The sequence below is a fragment of the Procambarus clarkii genome, chromosome 15 (genome assembly GCF_040958095.1).
Source record: "Procambarus clarkii isolate CNS0578487 chromosome 15, FALCON_Pclarkii_2.0, whole genome shotgun sequence".
Classification (NCBI taxonomy): domain Eukaryota; kingdom Metazoa; phylum Arthropoda; class Malacostraca; order Decapoda; family Cambaridae; genus Procambarus; species Procambarus clarkii.
The window spans coordinates 559,333-582,119 of record NC_091164.1 but is presented as its reverse complement, the minus strand read 5'-3'; the positions used below and the strand labels follow the sequence as shown (position 1 = coordinate 582,119).

The 22,787-nt window shown below is 46.8% G+C and overlaps 1 protein-coding gene and 1 long non-coding RNA gene across 6 annotated transcripts in view; one reads left to right on the top strand and one right to left on the bottom strand.

The window, feature by feature from the left end:
• The window catches only part of LOC123759027 (cGMP-inhibited 3',5'-cyclic phosphodiesterase 3B), a 156,713-nt gene extending 145,936 nt beyond the window's left edge, over nt 1–10,777 (bottom strand). For 3 of the 4 annotated variants that reach the window (XM_045743761.2, XM_045743763.2, XM_045743764.2), the window contains exon 1: nt 9,629–10,777. In XM_045743761.2, the coding sequence (XP_045599717.2) occupies nt 9,629–9,682 (54 nt within the window). In that variant the 5' untranslated portion in view covers nt 9,683–10,777. The remainder of the gene's footprint in view (nt 1–9,628) is intronic. The other variant, XM_045743762.2, reaches the window with a different exon arrangement.
• LOC123759031 (uncharacterized) overlaps nt 1–22,787 on the top strand; it is a 40,711-nt gene that overhangs the window by 3,406 nt on the left and 14,518 nt on the right. For both annotated transcript variants that reach the window (XR_006772965.2, XR_006772964.2), the window contains exons 2-3: nt 17,119–17,251; nt 19,430–19,668. This is a non-coding gene — a long non-coding RNA (uncharacterized lncRNA). The remainder of the gene's footprint in view (nt 1–17,118; nt 17,252–19,429; nt 19,669–22,787) is intronic.

The following is a 22,787-nucleotide window of genomic DNA, read 5'->3' as shown; positions in this document are numbered from 1 at the left end:
CAGTTCTCTGGTGTCATGTTGATTCCTGACACCCTGTGAGCTTTAGCACCCTGTGAGCTATGGCACCCTGCGGGCCATGGCACCCTGCGGGCCATGGCACCCTGCGGGCCATGGCACCCTGCGGGCCATGGCACCCTGCGGGCCATGGCACCCTGCGGGCCATGGCACCCTGCGTGCCACGGCACTCTCTGAGTCACGGCATCCTGCAAGGTCCTGGAAATTTCCTTCGCTGTACATCATGACACTAAACGTCACCCTGAAACCTTGACACCCAAGTGACACCTGGCCTCCCTGGCACCCAGTCACACTGACACCCTGGCACCCAGTCACACTGACACCCTGGCACCCAGTCACCCAGTCACACTGACACCCTGGCACCCTGGCACCCAGTCACACTGACACCCTGGCACCCAGTCACACTGACACCCTGGCACCCAGTCACCCAGTCACACTGACACCCTGGCACCCTGGCACACTGACACCCTGGCACCCAGTCACCCAGTCACACTGACACCCTGGCACCCAGTCACCCAGTCACACTGACACCCTGGCTCCCAGTCACCCAGTCACACTGACACCCTGGCACCCTGGCACACTGACACCCAGTCACCCAGTCACACTGACACCCTGGCACCCTGGCACACTGACACCCTGGCACCCTGGCACACTGACACCCTGGCACCCAAGGATTGGCAGGTAACCACAAGATCGTCAAGTTATGTCGTGTGTGTCTCAAATTGGTGTGTGTATTGCCTCATTCCAGACGCCATGAGAAGCCTAGCAAGTGGAGCCCCTCCCGCTCCTCTTGCTACTAACCATTATGCTCCTCAGCAACAGTAGCAACAGCTTCACTAGAGATTTAAGTAGCAGCAACAGTAGCAGAAGGAGCAGCAACAGTAGCTGAAGAAGCAGCAACAGTGGCTGAAGGAGCAGCAACAGTAGCTGAAGAAGCAGCAACAGTGGCTGAAGAAGCAGCAACAGTAGCTGAAGAAGCAGCAACAGTGGCTGAAGAAGCAGCAACAGTGGCTGAAGAAGCAGCAACAGTGGCTGAAGAAGCAGCAACAGTGGCTGAAGAAGCAGCAACAGTGGCTGAAGAAGCAGCAACAGTGGCTGAAGAAGCAGCAACAGTGACTGAAGAAGCAGCAACAGTGGCTGAAGAAGCAGCAACAGTGGCTGAAGAAGCAGCAACAGTGGCTGAAGAAGCAGCAACAGTGGCTGAAGAAGCAGCAACAGTGCTGAAGAAGCAGCAACAGTGGCTGAAGAAGCAGCAACAGTGGCTGAAGAAGCAGCAACAGTGGCTGAAGAAGCAGCAACAGTGGCTGAAGAAGCAGCAACAGTGGCTGAAGAAGCAGCAACAGTGGCTGAAGAAGCAGCAACAGTGGCTGAAGAAGCAGCAACAGTGGCTGAAGAAGCAGCAACAGTGGCTGAAGAAGCAGCAACAGTGACTGAAGAAGCAGCAACAGTGGCTGAAGAAGCAGCAACAGTGGCTGAAGAAGCAGCAACAGTGGCTGAAGAAGCAGCAACAGTGGCTGAAGAAGCAGCAACAGTGGCTGAAGAAGCAGCAACAGTGGCTGAAGAAGCAGCAACAGTGGCTGAAGAAGCAGCAACAGTGGCTGAAGAAGCAGCAACAGTGGCTGAAGAAGCAGCAACAGTGGCTGAAGAAGCAGCAACAGTGGCTGAAGAAGCAGCAACAGTGGCTGAAGAAGCAGCAACAGTGGCTGAAGAAGCAGCAACAGTGGCTGAAGAAGCAGCAACAGTGGCTGAAGAAGCAGCAACAGTGGCTGAAGAAGCAGCAACAGTGGCTGAAGAAGCAGCAACAGTGACTGAAGAAGCAGCAACAGATAACAGTAGTATCTGCAGCAGTAGAGCAACATCAAGACAGTTTAAGTAACAGGAGCAGCAGTGGTTGAAATGGCTAAAACAACAGTGGAAATTAAATGGTGTTTTGAAATAACATTTTGAAGGGTTTCTTTTTTGTATGGCCTTTTGAAGGGGTCTTTTGTAAGGGCCCCTTTTGAAGGGGTCTTTTGTAAGGGCCCCTTTTGAAGGGGTCTTTTGTAAGGGCCCCTTTTGAAGGGCTCTTTTGTAACGGCCTCTTTTGAAGTAACGTTTTGTAGTTTTTTTTAATTTTAAAATACTTTTAAGTAAGTTTTTTTATATTTATTGTGGTATTTTATAAGTGTTTTAAGTGAACTTTTTGAAGGGGTTTGAAGTGATAACTTGAAATGGCTTTTAAAGTGTTTTATACTGCCATTTTGTCCAAACGTTTTCTACTGTTGGTGTGTGATGACGGTTTGAATTAACGGTTTGTGTCAACGGTTTATATTTAAATTTGATAGTGACGGTTGGTCTCGCTGGTTCCGTTTTTTGAATCACTTTTAAAGTTTAAACGTTAGGAACTGAAACTTTGATTGGTAGATTGAAAGGGGGGGATGGGTAAAGAGGGTGCTTGTTGTTGTTGTTTCTGTTGCAACTGTCTTGTAAGGCTTCCAGGAGGAGAGGGGGCAGTGAGGTGAGGGTGTCTCTAGACACATTCACCTCACGACACTGGAAGACAGAAGAGTAAGGGGAGACATGATCACTACCTACAAAATTCACAGAGGAATTGACCGGGTAAAGATAAACTCTTTAACACGGGTGGTACGCGAACAAGAGGACACAGGTGGAAACTGAGTACCCATATGAGCCACAGGGACGTTAGAAATAACTTTTTTTCAGTGTCAGAGTAGTTAACAGGTGGAATGCATTAGGCAGTGATGTGGTGGAGGCTGACTCCATACACAGTTTACTATGTAGATATGATAGAGCCCAGTAGGCTCAGGAATCTGTACACCAGTTGATTGACAGTTGAGAGGCGGGACCAAAGAGACAAAGCTCAACACCCGCAAGCACAACTAGGTGAGTACACACACACACACACACACACACACACACACACACACACACACACACACACACACACACACACACACACACACACACACCACACACACACACACACACACACACCACACACACACACACACACACACACACACACACACACACACACACACACACACACACACACACACACACCACACACACACACACACACACACACACACACACCACACACACCACACACACACACACACACACACACACACACACACACACACACACACACACACACACACACACACACACACACACACACACACACCACACACACACACACACACACACACACACACACACCACACACACACACACACACACACACACACACACACACACACACACACACCACACACACCACACACACACACACACACACACCACACACACACACCACACACACACACACACACACACACACACACACACACACACACACACACACACACACACACACACCACACACACACACACACACACACACACACACACACACACACACACACACACCACACACACACACACACCACACACACACACACACACACACACACACACACACACACACACACACACACACACACACACACACCACACACACACACACACACACACACACACACACACACAGGCGGGACCAAAGAGCCAGAGCTCAACCCCCGCAAGCACAATTAGGTGAGTACACGTACGACTGGTTGAATATAACTAAATACGTATATATATCTTCCAATACAACACTCAACCCATCATCAACATTATGTCTCCATCCCTCAATTAAATTAACCACCCCTATAGTCTCTGTTCTCCCCCCCCCTTCCCCCTCCCCCTTGTTACCCAAGCAACTCTACCCCATTCCAACCCCATTAGAATACGCTACCTCACCCAACCCTAAGCAACGTGCGACACCCATTACAGAAAAGATAATGAAACTTGAAAGTGAGAATGGACAGAAGCGAGAGTTAAATTTGTGTTCATAAATACAGATGGAGTAACAAACAAAGCAGAGGAACTCGCAGGAAACGAAACTGTGATGAGTAATAGCAAATTCGGTGTACATTTAGAACTAACATGTAATGCGAAAGAAGAGATACAATAAGAGAGACTTAGAAAGAGAGTGGCTCTATTAACCAGGAGGAATTGGATATTCAAAATGTCCTGAGCTGTGGAGGATTGAGAACCTACGTTAACACACACGCCTCACACAATTTGAGAGCCCAGGTTGATATTCATGGTGTGCAACCCCTCTGCAACATTACAGAGGACTAAGAGAGGAGTGTGACTCTTGACAAGAGAGCAGAGAGGTGGTACCAGCAGAGTGGCCCCACAAGAGAAGGTACTCTAGGGTACGTCTCGTTCCTGATTGGTTCATCATGTCCTGCTATAATGACAGTGCTTATAGCAACTATTTGGTCGGGCTCACAGTAATGTTGCAGCCATCAATGACCAATGCAACACTGTCCACGCCTCGTATTATTGATTTTTGCAGAAGGTTCTAAAAACACTTTTAAATTCCTAGGTCTAGTATAGGACATATATTCACTATATTAGACCTATGATAGTATATATATATAAATATATATATATATATATATATATATATATATATATATATATATATATATTTATATATAGTATATATATAAATATATATATATATATATATATATATATATATTTATATATAGTATTTATATATATATATATATATATATATATATATATATATATATATATATATATATATATGTGTGTGTGTGTGTGTGTGTAGTCAAGAAAACGTTTCAATTAGTCAAGGAAACGTCTTAATTAGTCAAGGAAACGTCTTAATTAGTCAAGGAAACGTCTTAATTAATCGAGGAAACGTCTTAATTAGTCAAGGAAACGTCTTAATTAGTCAAGAAAACGTCTTAATTAGTCAAGGAAACGTCTTAATTATTCAAGGAAACGTCTTAATTAGAGACGTTTCCACGTATGAGAGAGAGAGAGAGAGAGAGAGAGAGAGAGAGAGAGAGAGAGAGAGAGAGAGAGAGAGAGAGAGAGAGAGAGAGAGAGAGAGAGAGGGAGAGAGTGAGAGGGAGAGAGGAGGAGGAAACGTAGAAGGAGTTATTGTAGCAAAATACAAGTATACACCACATTAGAGGAAGTATCTCTACACAATAGACAGAGGTATCTCCCCACAATAGATGGAGATATCCCACAATATAAAGGGAGGTTACATCCACCATAATAAAGTAGATAAAGATACCTCAACACAATTGTAAGGTGATCTACCCCCAACACAACACTAAGCAGCATAGAACTAGAAAATCAGACTAATAAAACCAAATACAGCAAACCTAACAGTAAAGGTCTACAATATTGACCAATCCACACACTAGAAAATGAAGGGACGACGACGTTTCGGTCCGTCCTAGACCATTCTCAAGTCAACAATCGACTTGAGAATGGTCCAGGACGGACCGAAACGTCGTCGTCCCTTCATTTTCTAGTGTGTGGTCTGGTCAACATTCTTCAGTCACGTTATTGTGACTCCTCGCCTGCACGCACTACAATAGTTCCGTAAGGCAGCTGTAGTATCAGGAGCTCTCGAGAGAACTGCCAAAGAGTTAGAAAATGACAAATGTCTTTCCTATCTGGAAAGAAGATAAGCTACCGAACGCAGGTCTCACTGACATGCAGAACTATATATGTTATTGAACAACACATTCAGATTTATAGAGAACACAATTTATAACGAAGAACAATATGTTCTTGGGAAGCGGAAGTCCTGTTAGAACAATTAAGTAAACTGTAGGAGCAGGATGAGTAAAACATGTAGCAGGAAAGGGAAGGACAGAGAGATAACACTTTATTATACGCAGTGAACACGCGCTGAACACACAGCGAGTGCACAGCGAACACACACCAAACACACACCGAACACAGCGAATACACAGCAAACACACACCGAACACAGCGAGTGCACAGCGAACACAGTGAACACACACCGAACACACAGCAAACACACAGTGAACGCACAGCGAATACACAGCGAACGCACAGCGAACGCACAGCGAACACAGCGAACACAGCGAACACACAGCAAACACACAGCGAACACAGCGAACGCACAGCGAACACACAGCGAACACACAGCAAACACACAGCTAACACAGAGAACACAGCGAACACAGCGAACACACAGCGAACGCACAGCGAACGCACAGCGAACGCACAGCGAACGCACAGCGAACGCACAGCGAACACACAGCGAACACACAGCGAACGCACAGCGAACACACAGTAACCACACATATACACTGAGCCCATTGTATCACAAACAAACATCGCCCTACCAGTAAAGAGCACAATGCTCACGTATCATGTTTCTAAATCTTCTAGCTAGTTACAAAGGTTTCTCTGTAGTTACAAAGTTTCTTAAGTAGTTATCGTAGTTTCTAACTCTTTTCTTCGCTAGTAACATCATCTCAAGTCTAAGAACAGGCGTCTTGAGTTTAAATGACGCGTACGGCGATATCTTGCGTCTAAAGGCTACTACGGGCTCACCATAGCCCGTGCTACTTGGAATTTTTTGCTCTAGGTAGCAAATCTTTAACAACAACGTCTAAAGTCACAAATACACCAACTATTAAAGTAATCTACATCTTCGATTCGCAATCCCACCCACCGTGTTCGATCCCTGGCTGGGACAGAAGTGGTTGGGCACGTATCCTTCCATCTGGTGCATCTGTTCACCTTGCAGAAAGTAGATACGGGCTTCCTCTCGCCACTACGTACATAGACGGTCTTTTATGTTAAGCGTTCAAGGTTAAATATTTTGGAAATCAGGTTCCCTGTTTGTTCTAGTCCAGACCCGTCACACCGTGGGACAGGTGAACCAATACCCGTCACACCGTGGGACAGATGAACCAATACCCGTCACACCGTGGGACAGATGAACCAATACCCGTCACACCTTGGGACAGGTGAACCAATACCCGTCACACCGTGGGACAGATGAACCAATACCCGTCACGCCGTGGGACAGATGAACCAATACCCGTCACACCGTGGGACAGATGAACCAATACCCGTCACGCCGTGGGACAGATGAACCAATACCCGTCACACCGTGGGACAGATGAACCAATACCCGTCACACCGTGGGACAGGTGAACCAATACCCGTCACACCGTGGGACAGGTGAACCAATACCCGTCACACCGTGGGACAGATGAACCAATACCCGTCACACCTTGGGACAGGTGAACCAATGCCCGTCACGCCGTGGGACAGGTGAACCAATGCCCGTCACATCTTGGGACAGGTGAACCAATACCCGTCACGCCGTGGGACAGGTGAACCAATGCCCGTCACACCTTGGGACAGGTGAACCAATGCCCGTCACGCCGTGGGACAGGTGAACCAATACCCGTCACACCTTGGGACAGGTGAACCAATGCCCGTCACACCTTGGGACAGGTGAACCAATACCCGTCACACCGTGGGACAGGTGAACCAATGCCCGTCACGCCGTGGGACAGGTGAACCAATGCCCGTCACGCCGTGGGACAGGTGAACCAATGCCCGTCACACTGCCGGCTACTGTTATTGTGGACGGCAGTTCAAGGCTCCGAGGGTCCAGGAGAATGAAATGTTATCATCCCTGACAATAGTGGTTGGCAATTTATAACACTAAGGGTGTAGTTGGACCTTTAGGCCGGACGTAGGCCTACCCTTAGGTAGGTCTACCTCTAGGTAGACCTACCTAAGGGTAGGCCTACCTCTCCTGGAAGAGAGGCGCGAAAAAGAGAGATGAGATAGAAATGGGAGAGAGGGGGATGGGAAAGGATGGGAGAGATAGAGAGAGAGAGAGAGATAGAGAGAGAGAGAGAGAGAGAGAGAGAGAGAGAGAGAGAGAGAGAGAGAGAGAGAGAGAGAGAGAGAGAGAGAGAGAGAGAGAGAGAGAGAGACCCTAGTCAGGTACAGTTCCTATTATAATATATATAAGGATACAGGGGGGTATTACACAGTCAATTACGGGCTCACCATAGCCCGTGCTACATGGACACTTCGTTCTGAGTAGCTAAATCTGAAACAAACAACGATTACACAGTGCTACAGAAAACATGCTACACAACAACTCAACAAGTGGCTACTGGTATTCAGCATCGGTATATGCAAGGTGATGAAGACAGGAGTAGGAAAAATGAGACCAGGGGGAACAGTACAGCATGAAGATGGACCAGAGGAACAGCAAAGAACCTGGCTAAAGGGGTCAGAGCATGACATGCCACGTACGTGAGACCAGTATTTCCGTGTGTAGCGCCAGCAGGGGACTAACATCTAGTCGACCCCAAAAAGAAAGAAAATATTTGGTATATCAGGTAAGCATGAGAGAGAGTATGAGTTTGCAGGTGTGGCCCATGTCGTCGAGGCCAAAGTACAAGTGTGGCCCTGTCGTCGACGCCACAGTACAGATGTGGCCCCTGTCGTCGACGCCACAGTACAGATGTGACTCCTGTGGTCGACGCAACAGTACAGATGTGGCCCCTGTCGTCGACGCCACAGTACAGATGTGACTCCTGTGGTCGACGCAACAGTACAGATGTGGCCCCTGTCGTCGACGCCACAGTACAGATGTGGCCCCTGTCGTCGACGCCACAGTACAGATATGGCCCCTGTCGTCGACGCCACAGTACAGATGTGACTCCTGTGGTCGACGCAACAGTACAGATGTGGCCCCTGTCGTCGACGCCACAGTACAGATGTGACTCCTGTGGTCGACGCAACAGTACAGATGTGGCCCCTGTCGTCGACGCCACAGTACAGATGTGACTCCTGTGGTCGACGCAACAGTACAGATGTGGCCCCTGTCGTCGACGCCACAGTACAGATGTGGCCCCTGTCGTCGACGCCACAGTACAGATGTGACTCCTGTGGTCGACGCAACAGTACAGATGTGGCCCCTGTCGTCGACGCCACAGTACAGATGTGACTCCTGTGGTCGACGCAACAGTACAGATGTGGCCCCTGTCGTCGACGCCACAGTACAGATGTGGCCCCTGTCGTCGACGCCACAGTACAGATGTGACTCCTGTGGTCGACGCAACAGTACAGATGTGGCCCCTGTCGTCGACGCCACAGTACAGATGTGGCCCCTGGCGTCAAACGCCACAGTACGGGATAGTCTGTCACACCTGGACAGGTAATGAATTATCCACCACAATGACAAACACAGCATCCAGTAGGAGGCTATCCACCAGGACACTTTAGTGGATCAAGTCCCTATATACACACCGCCAGGACTGGATTGTATATACACACCATGTGAGTATATACGGCGACCCGCTCACCTGTGAACGCTGGCTAGCTCGCGGCTCGCCAGCTGACCTTTCCTGATAACGTCGACAACTGGGTGTCATCAATGTTGTATGGAGCGGACGCGGGATTACCGCCCTCCGCCCGCCTCGACTCCTTATACCGCCTCCCACGATCAATATTTCCTCCGTGGAACTATTAACCCCGAGGGAATCACCTGCCGGGGACCTGAACGTAACGAGATTAGGAGGGGGGGGGGGGCCAGTTGCAACTGTAATTGGCATCGGCTTCTGCCGGTCTGTATGTGAGGTGTGTTGGGAGAGGGGCAGATCACAGGACGGAGATGTGTGTGTGTGTGTGAGGGTGTGTTTACAAAGGCATGACTGACCTGGGACGAGGCAGGTCGCTGCACGGAGATGGCGGGTAGTGAGGTTCGCCTCATGTTGGTGAGTGAAGGAGGTGGGGGGGAGGCCAGGCTGCCGGTCTGGGGGTCACCGCTGGCCAGCTGCACCAGCTGCCGCCGCCCCTCGCCCCTCCTCACGTACGCCCGCACGCCCACGATCAGTTGAAGCTGCAGGAGCCGACCCTCGGGTACGGCCGCCGCCGCCGCCCACCGGGACACTTACGCCGCCTACCGGGACACTTACGCCGCCCACCGGGACACTTACGCCGCCCACCAGGACACTTACGCCGCCCACCAGGACACTTACGCCGCCCACCAGGACACTTACGCCGCCCACCGGGACACTTACGCAGCCCAACAGGTGGTAAAAGAGTTGGCTGCGGGCTGGCCAGGCGCACTACTTCCCTGTGCCGCCTGCGGTGCTTGTTGCGCACTCTTGCCCTCCTCACCCTAGTGCATGCGGCGCATGTGTCCTGGGGTCACCAGACGTTGTGTCCTGGGGTCACCAGACGTTGTGTCCTGGGGTCACCAGACGTTGTGTCCTGGGGTCACCAGACGTTGTGTCCTGGGGTCACCAGACGTTGTGTCCTGGGGTCACCAGACGGTTTGTCCTGAGGTCATCAAATTCTGTGTCCTAAGGTCACCAGGCGCTGTATTCTGGGGTCACCTGAGACTGTACCCTGGGGTCCCCAGGAGACGTGACCTCCAGGAGGTGTGACCCCCAGCAAGGTGTAGGCCCGGCGTGAGGGGTCACTTATCTACCCTTGTGAGGGGCCAGCGAGTACAGTCCCAAAGTGGGCAGGAAGGTCACAGAGGGGGGGCGGTCACAGCCTCTTCAACAGTGCCACAGAAGGAGTCCACTACGGTGGACCGAGGACCCCGCGTGCGGTGTGCGCCTCAGCGAGGGGCGCACTGTGCCAGAGTGGAGACCTGCCGCGGTTCAGCCTCCAGCGCCACTGGGCCAGGATGCAAAGTCCGCACCGCCATCGTACGGGTGCGGACTACTGGCGGCGCGAATGGTTCACTCGCAGGCGGAGGTCGCGTCCTACCGCCTCGCACTAGCCAGCCACACTGACGCACCACGCGCACACACACGCACACGCACACATACACACACTCTCTCTCTCTCTCACACACACACACAGCCACCAGCGCACGCACTCCGCCCTGCGCCTCTGCTCAGCCTCCACCCGCCCCCACGAACTGGCGCTCCCCCGCCTGTTCCTCACCCATACCCCTCTCTCTCTCTCTCTCTCTCTCTCTCTCTCTCTCTCTCTCTCTCTCTCTCTCTCTCTCTCTCTCTCTCTCTCTCTCTCTCTCTCTCTCTCTCTCTCTCTCTCTCCTCTCTCTCTCTCTCTCTCTCTCTCTCTCTCTCTCTCTCTCTCTCTCTCTCTCTCTCTCTCTCTCTCTCTCTCTCTCTCTCTCTCTCTCTCTCTCTCTCTCTCTCTCTCTCTCTCTCTCTCTCTCTCTCTCTCTCTCTCTCTCTCTCTCTCTCTCTCTCTCTCTCTCTCTCTCTCTCTCTCTCTCTCTCTCTCTCTCTCTCTCTCTCTCTCTCTCTCTCTCTCTCTCTCTCCTCTCTCTCTCTCTCTCTCTCTCTCTCTCTCTCTCTCTCTCTCTCTCTCTCTCTCTCTCTCTCTCTCTCTCTCTCTCTCTCTCTCTCTCTCTCTCTCTCTCTCTCTCTCTCTCTCTCTCTCTCTCTCTCTCTCTCTCTCTCTCTCTCTCTCTCTCTCTCTCTCTCTCTCTCTCTCTCTCTCTCTCTCTCTCTCTCTCTCTCTCTCTCTCTCTCTCTCTCTCTCTCTCTCTCTCTCTCTCTCTCTCTCTCTCTCTCTCTCTCTCTCTCTCTCTCTCTCTCTCTCTCTCTCTCTCTCTCTCTCTCTCTCTCTCTCTCTCTCTCTCTCTCTCTCTCTCTCTCTCTCTCTCTCTCTCTCTCTCTCTCTCTCTCTCTCTCTCTCTCTCTCTCTCTCTCTCTCTCTCTCTCTTCTCTCTCAAAGCATCCCCTCTCTCCCCTCTCACAACACCCCTCTCTCACGTCAAGCAATCACATCTTATCTATTTGCTGTTAGAACCCTTTAACGAGCATACCAGCTCCTCACATTAATAAATTATCTTGCCTGACTCCTTGACACGAGGTATGATTAGCGGTCAGATCTGGTCAAGAAGCTCTTAAACCACAATAACATACACATTAATGGACCGGAGAGCGAATAAAGTTGGCCGGCTTTAGCTTTCTCCATTTGAAAAACTAACTGATATCAACATTAAGCTTGGCAATGATCCTTCACTTCACAATGATCACCTTCACTAGATGGGTTTGTGAGAGTACATATTACTGATGTTTTTACATCCTTGTAAAGCCATTAGCGTTTCGGACAGACAGAGTGATGACTCTACAGTTACTTCATTTTAACATACTGAGGTACGTCTGCATTTATAGAGCTGTCCTGGACTATATGAAGGGGTTACATAGCGTGTGTCAAGAGCTAGCTGTGTGATGTTAAGGTACCTGGACATTTATACAGCTGCCCCTACCAGGGTCAGATTCACCAAGCAGTTACGCAAGTACTTACAAACGTGTACATCTTTCCTCAATCTTTCACGGCTTTGGTTACATTTATTAAACAGTTCACAAGAATGAAAACTTCTCAATCAACTGTTGTTATTGTTATAAACAGCCTGCTGGTGCTTCGGAGCTCATTAACTGTTTAATAATTGTAAACAATGCCGCCAGAGATTGAGAAAAGATGTACAGGTTCTTAAGTACTTGCGTAACTGCTTCCTGAATCTGAGCCCCCGGGACTATACAAAAGGTTACACAGTGTGTGTCTAGCTATGCGATACTAACAAAAATCCCATCTGGCAGGATCCTGCTATGGCGACTGGGAATCCTACGAAATCCTAACACCGTCCGGGTAGGTGGGCCTGCGGGCCGCTCCAAGCAACAGCCTAGTGGACCAAACTCTCACAAGTCAAGCCTAGCCTCGGGCCGGGCTTGGGGAGTAGAAGAATTCCCAGAACCCCATCAACCAGGTATCAACCAGGTATCAACCAGGTCCTTTGAGACGCGGTGTTCCTGTGTAGTGGACTCAACCAACCCTTATCTTCTCCGTCACGTACTCCCCTAGTTGTGCTTGCGGGGGTTGAGCTTCGGCTCTTTGGTCCCACCTTTCGACTATCAGTCGAAAGTCGTATCCTGGCCGGGGAGGATTTACTGGGCGCAATTCCTTAACTGTAGCCTCTGTTTAACGCAACAGTAAAATGTGTACTTGGATGAAAAAACGATTCTTCGCGGCAGGGGATCGTATTCCAGGGACCATAGGATTAAGGACTTGCCCGAAACGCTACGCGTACTAGTGGCTGTACAAGAATGTAACAACTCTTGTATATATCTCAAAAAAAAAAAAAAAAAAAAAAAAAAACTGGTGTACATATTCTGGAGCCTACTGAGCTCTATCAAATCTACATTTGAAACGGCCTACACATGGCTGCCTAATGCATTGGTAACGTGATACGGTAATTATGTTTACAATTTTTATCATTTTAAATTTTTCCCCGAGGGGCGGGTTTATTGGGCAGCGCCACTCATCCTGTGAGTGGACACACCGCCATAGTGACAGTATTGGGCAGCGCCACTCATCCTGTGAGTGGACACACCGCCATAGTGACAGTATTGGGCAGCGCCACTCATCCTGTGAGTGGACACACCGCCATAGTGACAGTATTGGGCAGCGCCACTCATCCTGTGAGTGGACACACCGTCATAGTGACAGTATTGGGCAGCGTCACTCATCTTGTGAGTGGACACACCGTCATAGTGACAGTATTGGGCAGCGCCACTCATCCTGTGAGTGGACACACCGTCATAGCAGCATGTACAACACTCCCCAAACGGAAGAAAACCCGCTGGGTTGTTCATCCTGTCACTTGTACCCAGACACAGCTGGGACTTGCTTAACTGTCTCAAGTGAACAGCTCCTCAATCAAGAAAATTAACATCTGTCAATCCTTATAAAATGTTGTCTCATCCACGATGTTTTAAATTTTAACATTGTTGAATTCACGATGTTTGAATATTAACATTGTTGCATCCACGATGTTTGAATGTTAGAACAAATTTACACATGTCGCAGCTTGGAGTCCAACAAATGACAGCTGTCCATTTGACAGCAAGGACGTCCTCAAGCCAATGAGATCAGGGCTCTGTTGTTATAGATTGAGCTACTCGGAAGTTCCAAGTAGGACGGGCTATGGTGAGCCCGTAACTTACCTGGCACAGGAGCGGGGCAAGTAGCATGGGATCAGGGCTCAGTGGCCGCCATTTTGTAGAGCGAGCCTTCTTGAAGGGGAAACTGAAGCGCTCAAAGTCTTTTATCGCGTCCTAGTTTCCTTGTATTAATTTTGTGCTAATTGTATTATCTGCAAATTAATTTGAATGTAACTGCAAATATTAATGATTTCCGATGTCCTTAATGCAAGGACCGAAGACCGATTTCCGATGTCCTTAATGCAAGGACCGAAGACCGATTTCCGATGTCTTCAATGCAAGGACCGATTCAGTCAGAGTATTCCATGCTCCCTATGGACTGACACAAGGGACGCTCCGTGCCTTTGGGGACACAGGTGCCCACCTGTGTCTTCCCCCAGGGTACCCGTTTAGAGCTTGATGACCAGAGGCGTCAGGTGAAAGGAAACGTTGCCTAAACTGTTCTGTCTTACGGCGGGACAAGGGGGGAGAGTTGGTCCTTAAATGCATGCAAGATTGGCAGCGCATATTTACTCCTGAACCTCAGCAGCGTTAACAAAACGTAACTACCCAACTAGCCAACGGGCAACTAGCCAACAGGCAACTAGCCAACAGGCAACTAGCCAACAGGCAACTAGCCAACAGGCAACTAGCCAACGGGCAACTAGCCAACAGGCAACTAGCCAACGGGCAACTAGCCAACAGGCAACTAGCCAACGGACATCAAAACACAACCCCGTCCTAATAGGGCTTAACCTATACACATCAAAGATTCCGCATCGATTTTCTTTAATCAAAGAATAAGGGATAAAAAAAAAACCTTGACGATAGTTTGTTCAGGGTGATGAAGGCTGAGGAGTCGTCCGGTCACCGGTACTCTCAGTGGGGTAAGGAGGCGTCCGGTCACCGGTACTGTCAGTGGGGTAAGGAGGCGTCCGGTCACCGGTACTGTCAGTGGGGTAAGGAGGCGCCCGGTCACCGGTACTCTCAGTGTGGTAAGGAGGCGTCCGACCACCGGTACTGTCAGTGGGGTAAGGAGGCGTCCGGTCACCGGTACTCTCAGTGGGGTAAGGAGGCGTCCGACCACCGGTACTGTCAGTGGGGTAAAGAGGCGTCCGGTCACCGGTACTCTCAGTGGGGTAAGGAGGCGTCCGGTCACCGGTACTGTCAGTGGGGTAAGGAGGCGTCCGACCACCGGTACTCTCAGTGGGGTAAGGAGGCGTCCGGTCACCGGTACTCTCAGTGGGGTAAGGAGTCGTCCGGTCACCGGTACTCTCAGTGGGGTAAGGAGGCGTCCGGTCACCGGTACTGTCAGTGGGGTAAGGAGGCGTCCGGTCACCGGTACTGTCAGTGGGGTAAGGAGGCTTCCGGTCACCGGTACTCTCAGTGGGGTAAGGAGGCGTCCGGTCACCGGTACTCTCAGTGGGGTAAGGAGGCGTCCGGTCACCGGTACTCTCAGTGGGGTAAGGAGGCGTCCGGTCACCGGTGCTGTCAGTGGGGTAAGGAGGCTTCCGGTCACCGGTACTCTCAGTGGGGTAAGGAGGCGTCCGGTCACCGGTACTCTCAGTGGGGTAAGGAGGCGTCCGATCACCGGTACTCTCAGTGGGGTAAAGAGGATGGCCGCTGCTTTAAACAGCCTAGTGCGAGGACAGGTTGCATAACCCTGTGAGTGAAAAAGCATCTCCTGTTTTAGTATCCTACATTGTGGCTTGCTGAGCTTGACTCCGTTGCTTCTCCTGTGTGTTACGTCTGACCTTTTGAGGAAGTCTGGATCAATATCTTCCAAACTGCTCAATATTTTAAGTTTCGATGAGATCAGCTCTGTCATGTCTGATTTGCAGTGATGTTAGCTGTGTGGGCCCTCAACCGTTCCTGGTATGGAAGTTGATTTAGTTCATTAATGATTTTTGTCGCCCGGTGGTGAACTTGCTATCAGATTTGTCTTTCTGATTGCAAATTGATGGATTTGTCAATCTGATAGTAATTTGTAATATTGTGTATTAAAAAATGTTTTTTATCGTATATAAATTAATATTATTATACATAAAAATTCTATGTATAGTTACACATAGGTTAGGTTAGGTGTTTTATGTTCTGTTGGCAATTATTTGTATTTGTAGTACTTGGGTGAAGTATTTACAGCGTTGTGGTTCGAACAAAATTCGTCAGTGAAGCACTTGTTCTGGAAGTGTTCGAACATCAGCACTTGTGAGTCGTGTGTAAAGCGTTTTTCATTCATAAACAGGGGGTTTGGTGGCTGGTTTAACTAGCTTGGGTCTTTTTATGCGAGGACGGGCTGGGTTATAAACCCATGGAACCGCTACCTGCCAAAGCCGTAAATGCAAAAACACTCCTGTAATTGAAGATCTTAAAATACAAAATCATCAGGGCAAATGAGGGACCCTTGACAAACCATCAGCTTTCTGCCTTCGTCAAGGCCACTAGCTAGAGCTATAGTGGCCCTCATGTAACTTCACTATATAATGACTGCCTGAAGATTTAGCCACGCATATAATGGTCATTAGACATTTACAAATCTCGCGCCGCATTATTCCCGTTCTCTTACACAGCTGGGGTGATGGACGACATTCTTCGACACACTTTTGATAAAATCTAGTTCCTGAGCCCTTGTTGTACCTTTGTACTTTTTTCCACTATCGCCCACAATGTTAGTGTGGGATGCATCACAAACAACAGATAAACAAATCAACTGACAATTTCTATTTAATCTGAACAGGGGTGAGAATAGCAATTGAGCTACCTCACCCCTTTGTGCGTATTTATACCTCAATAAACTTAGTTGAATTTGAATTTAATCTGGGTATGGTCATTTCGGACACGAGACGTTTCCACGAAGCTCGTTATCAGTTTGTTTAAACTATATATTAAGCTATACAGTTTAATGGGGTAGCTGGAGTGAATACAAGTCACATCGTATACCAGACGATTCGCCAACGAATTTTAAAACCTACATAACCTAGTTCAACGCAAACCATCCCAACTCAATACAGCCTAACCTATGCTTATACAGCCTAGCATAGCAATATACTGTGTATGGTTTTAGGCAAAGAGAAAAGGAGCTTGGTCGAATAGTGTCCCTGCCCGAAACGCTTTGCGTAATAGTGGCATTAGGCATTGTATGTACTAACTCTATCTATAAATTGATCAATTTTTGTAAAATCTCTTGTATGTATATACCTTACCTGAATAAACATTATTTATTTATTATTAATAGCCACGTGCCCGAAACGACCACATGACCCCCGCCGGAGTGTAGCCGATCTTGCGGTGGTAACCTCCGGGTCGCGCCTGTGTGGCACCCAGCACCTCTGTGGCACCCAGCACCTGTGGGTCAGTGTAATAATAAGGTAGGCCGGTAAGGAGGGCGTTGTGGTTAAATCGTATATAAGACGAATCGACAAATTTTATTTCGTGTGTTAAAACCTTATATATTGTTTAGGTTAGGATGTGTTAAGCTAGGTTGTGCAAGGATCGGTGGGGTTAGGTAAGGTAACATTTTAAAATCTGTTGGTGAACTAAGGGTCCGTGGTTTGACCTTGGGAGGGGAGGGAACAACGATAAAACCCTAAAGTATGCATATTCACAGGCTTCCTGTCCCCAGACAAAATGAATTAAATAACCTTTTGCTCACGGTAGGCAAGTTGACTAGAGTAGAAAATTGTCCATAAGGCTTTCCTAATTATGGTGTGTTACTATAAGGAGCTTGGTCTAGCTTTAGTGCCCAATCTCAGTTACTGTTGTTGCCCATATTTGGGAACAGGAAACCTGTTAAGCTTAGAGATCTATAAATAAATAATAAATAAATGTTTATTTAGGTAAGGTACATACATAGAGATTTTACAAAGTTTGTTGGGTTAATAGATAGAGCTAGTACATACAATGCCTAAAGCCACTATTACGCAAAGCGTTTCGGGCAGGAAACTCTCTCTTCCCCCCCCCCCCAGGCTAACTACTTGCCTTCTGGATACAACCCACAACAGTTGCCTAACTCCTGGCTATCTATTTAGTGCTAGATAAACAGACGCATCAGGTAAAAGGAAACATTGCCAAAGTGCTTCTATCCTACAGTGGGAATTGAACCTGGCCCCTTTCTACTGTGATCCAACTGCAATTACCAATGTGGTGCCACAAGACATATAATTTAATTCCCGTTTATTGGGACAGTAAGCCTGTGTGTGTAGGTGTAAGTAATTACCTAAGTGTAGTTACAGAATGAGAGTTACGCTCGTAATGTCCCGTCATCTCGGCACTCTTTGTCATATAATGCTTTGAAACTACTGACAGCTTTGGCCTCCACCACCTCACTTGTTCCAACTACCTACCTGCCTGCCAAAGTGAATGTTCTTTTATTTCTTCGGCAGCCTTGTTTAGTTAGCTTAAACCTATGATTCTTGTTCTTTAAGTTTCTGGTCTCAAGAATTCTTTTGTCTAAATTTTGTTGATTCCCATTATCATTTTGTATGTAATGATCATATCACCTTCTTTTTTTCTTCCAGCTTCTAGCTTTAGCATAGTATTTGATGCATGTAACCTTTGCTTGTAGCTCTTGTCTTTCAGGTTCAAAAGCCATTTAGTTGCATATCTTTGCACCTTTTCCAGTTTGTTGGTGTGTTCAGAAATGGGCACCGTACAACTGCTGCATTTTCCAACTTTAGTCTCACAAAGGTTGTGAGCAATTTCTTGAGCATTTTGCCATCCAGGCACAGTATTAAAAAGCACTTCTGAAATTGGAAAGCATAGCATAGGATCCTCACACATTGTTCTTTATGTGGTCCTCAGGTGACAGTTTTCTATCTAGAATTGCCCTTAGATCTCTCTATTTATCTGAATTTTGTAAAGCTTTTACTCATTTGTATGTCGAGTGATGCCTATTTTCTCCAATTCCACATTCCACGATGTGTCATTTATTCACATTAAATTATATTTACCAAGTGTTCCTTTATACACTTCGGGTCTTCTTGGAAGGCATGACAACTGTTGACATTTATCTTACCTGGTCGCTTTGCAACATCTGCAAATATGGTCATATAATTCTGTATTTCTTCTGGTAAATCATTTATGTAGACAATGAACATTGTGATATCACCTGGTCATACACTCTCCTTGTGTTAAGGATGAATTCTCTTTGTTCATACTCTGTGCTCATCTCTTATCTCTAATAAGTAATTTGTGTGTCTTATCATATTTACTTCAATTTACCTGAAGGCCATAATCTCTAGTGGCCCCAGTGGGGATAGGAAGCTGGTGGGTTATCAAAGTTCAGAGTTCCCCCATTGTTCGTGAGAATTTTTTCTAGCTTCTTTTTTTGTGTCAAATTTTCATGTTGGTGTTGGATATTCTAGGACTGAGCTAATGTACAATGTGTATAACATTCTGGGATGCCTTCTCTATGTTCCTGAACCCTATTTTGGAGGAGCTCTATTTAATCTCCCCATTAGCAGATTAAATTTTGTTTATTTATTTTTTATTATTAATTTACAGTATTATATTATTTATTTTTATTCCAAGAGTTTGTATTCCCCTAGGTCATGCCCTGAAGTGATTGGCTGAGCCTCAATGCAGGGATGTCACCGTTCCGTCTGTTGTGTAGTCCTCCCCAAGCAGATGATAAATGACCTTAATACTGACAATGGCTTCAATGCTCATCTCTCCCATAAGCCAGAAATTTGGACACTAATGTAACCTCAGCTATAACAGACCTTGCCCCACCTATGAATCTACCTTTGGAAACCACCAGTCCATTGAAGAATGCTCCTGATTCAAGGTAAGTCTCCCTTTGATGTATTCATTATACCTTATCTCTGTAGAGGTGACACCATCACATGGTATAGTGTCTTGTACCTCTATACTGATATTACGTTTGCCAATTTCACAAACAAGATGCTATTTATGTTGTTTAGATATGTCTGTAGTGGTAATTTCCTGTTGTTGGGGACATGAAGCCTGTATGTAGGCTTTTCGAGGTTCCACTAGGCCAGCAATTGACCTCCCCAGGATGCAACCCACATAATTGTCTAATTCCCTGGTACCTATATACTGCTGGGTGAACAGAAACATTAGGTGAATGGAAATGTGCCCAACCATCTGTCCTGCCAAAAAATTTAACCCAGAACCGTTGGTTGTGAGCTAACAGTGTAGAGCACTGCACTACAAGTACTTTTTCTTTTTCTATTCTTGTAATTGCTTCCCTCGTACACACTAACTGTACTGTTACTTTGACCTCCTCTTCCCTCTCCCAAACTTTATTACTTTTTATGTCACTCCAAATCTGTGTGCCTGTCCAGGATGGCCTATTTGTATAATGCAGTCCTCTTTTTTGTCATTCTCATAGCTTTTCAACATTTATCTACAGTATAGTATCTCTTCAGTTACCCCAACCTGCTTTTCTAATTTCTCCCTATTGGTTTTTCTTGGCGATTTGCAGAATTTAATTAATCAGGCTTGCCAAGAATGTATTGTTTTCCTGAAATAAACCATGCTCTCACAGGGTTATAGAGCTAAGCCTCTATTATTTTGCCTAAGCCTATTTTGATATGTTGTCAAGGTCAAAAAGCCTATATTTAGGGTTACCAAAGTCCCCCTAGACCAACAACTGATCTTCCCCAAGATGTAACCTGCAACAGTTGCTTAACTCCCGGGGTACCTATTTACTCCCAGGCGAACAGAGGCATAAATGAAGGGAAATGTGGCCATCCATCATGAGCCAGTGGTTCAGATCACTGTCTCCTGTCTTGAATATGGGGTGCACTCTAGTCTTTCAGGTTGCTAGGAGCTCCCCTTTTACTAATGACACAGTAGTATAAACAATTATATACAGTAATATTGTATCTCCGCTGCCCCTGTAGTCTCGTTTCCCTCTGAACCCTCCATTATACATTCTGTTCTTTAGCTCTATATAGTAAAGCACTATAAAAAGAGTGGTCACTGGACAAAAGTTGCTCATTATATATTATACTGTACTCCCAAATATTCATTATGTTCATTCATTCATTTCCCTAACTCTTGATCAGTGAGTGGTTACCAACTTTGGGTCCATGGAAGAATTTCAAGGGGTCCATGGGGCTAATATTATGTATTAATGTATTTTGTAATTGTGTATACTCTAACAAAAAATATGAACCAGTTATAAGCGTGTTGAACGTAATGTCTCTTGTCATTTATTTGCAATAAGGAATTCTGGGTTCGAATCCTGGGCAGGACAGAAATGGTTGGGCACATTTCCTTTCACTTAATGCCTCTGTTCACCTAGCAGTGGGTAGGTATTCAGGAGTTAATCGGCTTGTTGTGGGGTTGCATCCTGGATGGGGTCAGTAATTCAGCCTTGGAAGTGGGGGGACCTCGATAAAAAGCTAAACTTTATGAATACACTCTGGCTTCATGTCCCCCGACACAGTGAATTATAAAAGGCTGGGAGCCACTGCACTAGATGAACACCAAGTCTAATATTACCAGCTCAGACTCTTTACTTCCACCTTATCTGAGTAATCTTGTGCCTTAGAACATACTTAGGTGTAGCATTCACTAATTTACCCTACATGTGTCAGCTCCTTCGTTACTTAATCAAGTTCTTTATGATTAAAATCAACAAGAACTAGAACTTGGCTCTTGATCCAAATGTTACCATCTTTATGACCTTTAGACTATTACATCATATTCCTCCTTGGGTATAAAGGTATGGTAGCATTCAGGTTTGAGATCTAGCTTCCTCATATTTACTGGGTATTGTATGGTTTACCAGTGTCAGGCACAGGAAGCCTCTGCTTAGACTTACTGAGGTCTCCCTTAGCCATCCCACAGGAGTTGTCTAATTACCAGTTACCTGTTTATTGCTAGGTGAACAGGGGGAACTAGAAAAACAGAAATTTGCCCAACTGTCTTGGTTTTGTCTGGGAATAGAACCTGGGACTCTTGATTTTGAATTGATAACAAAGATCACTGCATTACAGGTGTCAAAATGATTCCTAAGAAAATGATAAAATGTGCAATAAGCAATATCTACATTAATATTTAATTAATAATAATTAGACAAGTTACTGCCAGAAGTGTCAGAGCAACCAGGCTGTAGTGGATATGTGGACTTGCAGGCTGCTCCAAGCAACAGCCTTGTGGACCAAGTTATCACAAGGTAAGCCTTGGCCCCCTCCCCTAGGGTTGGCCTTGGGATTAGAAAAATTCCCAGAACCTGCTCTAGGTCTATAGGTATATGCCAGGTATACATTTTGCAATACTATAGAAAGCTAATGAGAGCAGAGCACAGCTCACTGCAGTCAAAGACCCCAAGGAAATTAATACGCAAGTAGAGTAATCATCTTCCTTGAAAAATAAGTAGAGAACAGCTCTTGTAGAATACTCTAATAATAGAATCAGATAGCAAAAGCACTATTCAGTGATGATGATGAATAGGGACAAATAAAATGTCTCTTGGGACAGCCCAAGAGGCTAGGGCTGCTATGAAAAATGGCAAAAGCCTTGTACCTGATGAAGATGGAGTCACTTATAACATACTCAATGCACTATGTTAAGTTTCAGAGAATCCACACAATGGAAACTTGCAATAATTGACCTCTTTGAAACCCAAATATCTTGATAATTATGGACCTATAAGTCTCGTATCATGCACATGCAAGATGCCTGAATGGGTTATCTTAAATTCCCTATAGTACAAAATAGGTGGACTGAACAAAGGGCTTAACGGATTTGTCAAAAGGATTGGATCCCAGTCAATTATTTAGCCAGTGGCACAGCCAAGTACTGTTGTGACATTATGGGAGCTTTTGCACTCCTAGATCTAGTTCAAAGTCATGCAATTTTATGCTATGTGTAAGTACAAAAGTTCACTTTTTCACGCCAAGTATGGGAAACAGGATGTTGTGCTTACCCTTC